This window comes from Neoarius graeffei, chromosome 23 (assembly GCF_027579695.1).
Source record: "Neoarius graeffei isolate fNeoGra1 chromosome 23, fNeoGra1.pri, whole genome shotgun sequence".
NCBI lineage: Eukaryota > Metazoa > Chordata > Actinopteri > Siluriformes > Ariidae > Neoarius > Neoarius graeffei.
In genome coordinates, this window is record NC_083591.1 from 45735502 (window position 1) to 45741592 (window position 6091).

General features: G+C 40.9%; 1 protein-coding gene across 1 annotated transcript; it reads left to right on the top strand.

Moving 5' to 3' along the window:
- Positions 1-201: 201 nt before the first annotated feature.
- On the top strand, positions 202-4684 carry LOC132871301 (phospholipase A2 inhibitor and Ly6/PLAUR domain-containing protein-like). Its single transcript, XM_060905416.1, has 3 exons — positions 202-310; positions 3916-4035; positions 4392-4684. Exons 1-3 carry the CDS (start codon positions 202-204, stop codon positions 4490-4492), a joined length of 330 nt encoding a protein of 109 aa, XP_060761399.1. The 3' UTR covers positions 4493-4684.
- Positions 4685-6091: the final 1407 nt, after the last annotated feature.

Genomic DNA, 6091 nt, shown 5'->3' on the forward strand with positions numbered 1-6091 from the left:
CTCAAGGCAAAAATCATGTCTGTAGTGCTGCGGCCAGGTCGGAAACTGCACTGACTCTCCGGTAGTATTCTCTCCGAGATTGCTTGCAGTCTTGATAAAATGACCTTGGCCAGCACTTTGCCAGCAATACTGAGAAGCGCGATACCCCGGGAGTTCCCACAGTCACGCTGGTCACCCTTGCGTTTGTAGATGGTCACTATCATGGCATCCTTGAAGTCCTGGGGCACGGCGCCATCCTCCCAGCATCTTCGGTACAACCACAATAGCTCGTTGTGCAGCACAGTGCCACTGTGTTTTAGCACCTCAGCCGGTATCCCATCGACGCCTGGTGCCTTTCCGGCCTTGAGGGCCTTCAGCGCTCGCTGCAGCTCATCGAACGTGGGTGGTTAATATTCCTATCCCTAAACTTGAGCAACTTGTCTCCTCAGTCCCCAGACGTTTACAGACTGTTGTAAAGAGAAAAGGGGATGTCTCACACTGGTAAACATGGCCTTGTCCCAACTTTTTTGAGATGTGGTGTTGTCATGAAATTTAAAATCACCTAATTTTTCTCTTTAAATGATACATTTCCTCAGTTTAAACATTTGATATATCATCTATGTTCTATTCTGAATAAAATGTGGAATTTTGAAACTTCCACATCATTGCATTCTGTTTTTATTTACAATTTGTACTTTGTCCCAACTTTTTTGGAATTGGGGTTGTACTACAGTAACATTAGATATATTCAAAGCACGTTACTTAGACTTATGGTACACTAAATGTATCTTTAACTGACACACCTCAATGGAAAAGAAACAGAAATAAAAACGGAAGTTTTGATTTCTTTAAAAAACATATTATATGCGCACACATACAGTACACACACAGAAACCTGCACGTGTGTCATATTCATATTTTAATAAAATTCAGCTTATGTTCTTGGTGTCAGAACAGCAGCAAACGTAAAAACATCACCAGGATGATAATGTGTGCAAACACGGTTTCCTTGGTCTAAGGACAGAAAGTTGCATGTGTAAAACAAACACCCACTGTTCCACCGATTCTGAACTTTTGCACCCACTGTCGGGAAAGGCAAGCTCTGCCCCTGATCAGGAGGGTTGAACGTTGCATGAGATTTATTTAAAGGAGGAAAGATAAACTGGTGGAACTCAGAGAGCTGGTACACAGTCAAATCTCAGAGACTATTTACTCTTTTACTGCCCTCTTAAACATTGAAGGTAAGATCTATTATACATCGAATAATATCATTCTAATGGAATTGATGAATGATTTTTTTTCTCTCAATATACTTGTAAAAATTAAATTTCAGTCAGATTTTATAGTTTATATGTCGCTACTGTGTAACAGCCAAACTTTTTTCCATGAGCATTTTTCCAATTAACCAATAGTGATTATTAATAAATTATTTTTTTTTAAATCCAACTTTATGCTCCAGAAAAATGAAGACTCTAGTCCTGACTCTGCTTCTTGCCTTGATGTTGATGAGTGGTGAGTGTCAAAAGGTTTTAAAACAAAAATAAAAGTGTCAGTTTGTTTTAAAACAAAATCTTCTTCATATTTCTATGATAATGCCTATCAGTAACTAGCAGGTACAGGTAGAAGATGAGTCAGGAAGCAAGTGCAAGAACAGGTTGGCAAAAAAAAATCAACTAGAAAAGCACTCGGAGAGCGCAGACCTCCGCCAAGAATCCTTTACAAAAATCCAGGATCCAGATGGTGATCCGGATCACCGCCACAATTTAATGGATTGTTACTTGTGCCCAGTCACACCACTGGAAAAAATTTCAGAGCAATCCGTTCATAACTTTTTCCGTAATGTTGCTAACAGGCAAACCAACCAACCAACAAACAAACCAACGCTATCGAAAACATAACCTCCTTGGCAGAGGTAATAAGGATCATTCTGGATGAACATGGAATATAGACATGAATAAAGGTTAGATTCAAATCAGGACATAAACTTGAGAACATGACTTGGACCTATTAAGACAAGTGCACGATAAAACTTTGCAAACAAAGGAACAGACGGGTATAAGTAGTGCACCTTAGATAACAAATCTGTTTCAATGTAAACAAAAAGCACAGGGAGAGAACTCAAAAACATGCACACAGAAAAAGTGGAATTCCTAAAAGTAATAACCTCAAAATGATTCAAACATAGGCTACATCCACACGGCAACGAGATTTCTTTTTTAGCGGGTAAAAAAAATATCGCGTCCACATGGGCAACGGATCAGTAAAATATCAGGTACATATGGCAACGCAACGCTTGCTGAAAACAATACAATACACATGCCACACCTCTACGTGCGCTGTAAGACGGTCCCATCGGAGACACCAAAACAATAGAAGAAGTAGGACGCATGCGCATAAACCCCTTCTTCTACCCGGCGTGCTGCTTGTTCTAGTCATGTGGTTGTGACGTCATCGTAAACAAATCCGTTCTACTCATCCAGACGACTTTGCAACGGCGCCGTTCCCAGATTTTTCCACTCTGGAAACCGTTCTCAAAAAATATTGTTTTGGGGCACCCAAAACGCCGGTGCCGTGTGGACACCAGGCCGAAACGATAAAAAATGTTATCGGATTCACCTGAATCCGTTGTCGTGTGGACAGGGCCATAGTGGTGCAGTGGTTAGTACTATCACCTCACAGCAAGAATTTACTGTACAGGTTTGAACCTCCTGGCCGACGGGGGCCTTTCTGTGTGGAGTTTGCATGTTCTCCCAGTGTCTGTGTGGGTTTCCTCCAGGTGCTCCGGTTTCCCCCACAGTCCTAAAACATGCAGATTAGATAAAATACCCACCCACTGGAATTGTACAAGCCAGTGCGCCCTTAGTGCCAGTCCCAAGTCCAGATAGATTGTGGAGGATTGCGTCAGGAAGGGTATCAGGTGTAAAACCTATGCCAAATCAAACATTTGGAACAGATCCGCTGTGGCAACCCCTAATGAACAGGAGCAGCCAAAACAGGAAGAAGAAAAAGAAGTTGTGTGCAGAATATAAAATACACATAAAACCTCAAACACAAAGACCCAGTTGTCTCCTTCCACTGTGGTATAAAAGTAAAAATATTTACCCAATCTAAAAGACATGTATAAAGTTAGCATACATTTAGTCACAAATAAAAGTCTGGACACACCTTCTAATTCAATGGTTCTTTTATTTATTTTTATGAATTAAAAGTCACTTCATGTCTTAAAGTAATGATGGATGTCGTTTCTCTTGAATTAGTTGAGCGGTTCTTGATATAATATGGATTACTACAGTTACGGAATAGGGCTATTTACTGTATTTTTATTATTTACTATTTACTGTTTGATCCCAAAAGCATTAAGAAGGCAAAAAACTCGTCCACTAATTAACTTCTGGCAAGACACCTGTTAATTGAAAAGCATTCCAGGTGATTACCTCATGAAGCTGGTTAAGATAACGCCAATAGTGTGCAAAGTGTCATCAAGGCAAACGGTGGCTACTTTGAAGAATCTAAAATATGAAACATATTTTGTTTTTAACACTTTTTTGTTTACTACATAATTCCATATGTGTTCCATAGGTTATTTCATAGTTTTGATGTCTTCAGTATTGTTCTACAGTGGCAAAAATACAAAATACAGAAAAACCTATGAATGAGTAGAGGAGGGGTGTCCAAACTTTCGACTTGTACTGTATTTCAGCATTCATACTGACCGAGAATCTAAAGGAAGGAAGGATACCAGTCAGGGCATCTACTTAATCATATTAGCATAGTCACAGTTGGCCGTTCTATTTCATAAAGATGCAATGGCAGACTTGATGTTCGACTGGTGCTGCTGTTCTGCAGAAAGGAGAATACAACAGATATTAAAATGATCAAAAACAGCCCATTAGGCTGATTTAGAAATTAATTGATTAATCTCCACTTTGGTTACAGGTTCTGCTCTGAAATGCTACCATTGTGTTGCTCGTAATGGTGGCAGCTGTACTACCACTACTGAAACCTGCGGCTATAAGAAAGACACCTGTGTCTCTGCTCACTTCACCAACCGCCCCTGTATGTCTCTTTTTGTGTTTCTTTATGATCATTGCACCCCTGAGATTGTTAATATAACATAACAGCACTGCAGATCTTAAATATAAAACTGAATCTAACAATCTCTGTAGGACACTGTTTCGAAAACATGGCACATTCAGGAAAAGAGCTTTGGCTTTTCTCTACTCATGCACACACAACCTCACACGCACACGCACGACTCACACGTGCCACGTTAATAATAACCCCCTAGCTCCCCAAACACCTCCCACTGCACACTAAACCACGCCCACACCTGCTAGAATTAAAACATGCTAATTATATCAGTTTGTTCAGAGGGACTTGTACTGACTACTAAATGTTCTTTCTCTCTTTAGTTACCTATTTCAGGAGATGCATCTCTTGGTCAGATTGCCTCATTCTCCAGGACAGTGATTACGTTGAAGCCAAATGCTGTCAGAGTGACCTCTGCAATTAGGACACTGCTGGACCATGAATATGCTTGATCTAAAAGATGATCTCTTCACTATTCCTGTTTTCTGTTCATTTTACTTTTCAATTATATATTCAGCAACATCAGGAGGATCTTCGTTTCTTTATCTGGGTTTGTTTTTATTCATGCAAAGCCTGAAAAACCTGTTCTGAAAAAAAAATGCATTTTAAATAAAATCCTTCCCACAGCAAGTTTGATATTTTAATTTACTTTTGTCAGGATTTACAAGGTGGTGGAGCAGGAAGACAAAAGCAGCCTGATTATATTACATACAGTATTTATAGAGTTAATATATTAACTGAATCAAATTTGATGTTCTTCTACATTGGACTGAACACTCTTCATGGCATGAAATTAAATTTACAGGTGCTCAGCCATCAGCTACTTTACAAGCATGAAAATATTATGAAAGAAGAGAACACAACATGGACATGCTGTATTTGGAAAATCATCAATTCTTGGTGGAGTGATGTGGGTCAACACTAACCTGAGTTTCTGCGGATTATTTCCCAATAACATCACATCTCTCTCACTCACTACTTGGGTTTTATAGTTTCTGTTTCATAGTATAGATAGTCTCATCTCATCTCATTATCTCTAGCTGCTTTATCCTGTTCTACAGGGTCGCAGGCAAGCTGGAGCCTATCCCAGCTGACTATGGGCGAAAGGCGGGGTACACCCTGGACAAGTCGCCAGGTCAGTATAGATAGTGTTATTATATATTTTATGTCAGGGTGCAGGCACTTACAGATGTAATTGCAGGAAGAAGTGGTGAGCAAAGTGTACAGAGCCAAATCATGAAGCGAAAATCATAGTCAGAAGGCAGGCAAGGGTCAGTCGATTGGCAATCAGAGTAACGTAGGCAAAACAGGAAGCAAAGACAGAGAAAGGACAGCGAGAGAGCAAACCAGGCAGAGAATAACAAAGGCTCAGTATGGACTGGGAACTCAGAACAATACTTCACAGTGAAGCAGTGTCAGAGAGGGGTTTAAATAGCGTGGTGGTGATGTGCAAATGAGCAACAGCTGAGTTTAATACTCTGGTGACAGGGGGCACTGTGAATTTTGGTTGTTGTAGTTCTGAGCAGCCATGTTTGTAGTTTGGTTAGCGATGCTGGTTTCAGTGGTCTTACTGACAGAACCCCCACCTGAGGAGCTCCCTCTGGGAGCTGCATTCTTCTTGGGGCACCCTCTACCCCTAGGTGCGGGTTTCTCAGGGTTTTGAGCGAGGAATTCCTGTTTCATCAGAGGATGCAGGACATTCTTGGCACTTACCCAACTTTGTTCTTCAGGCCCATAGCCTTCCCAATCTACCAAATATTCAATTTGATCTCTTCTGCATCTGGGATTGAGTAGTCTAATTATCTGGTAGATGGGTTCACCCTCTAGGCTCAGTGGTTGGGGTTGCTGGACAAGAGGGTTCTTGGCGAGTGGGCCTGGAATGGCAGGCTTGAGACAGGAAACATGAAATGTTGGGGATATCCGACTATGAGGGGGGAGCTCTAGCCTTGTAGGAAATCTCATTAATTCTCCTGAGAACCTTGACTGGGCCGATATACCAGACTTGAAGTTTTTGGCAGGTGTT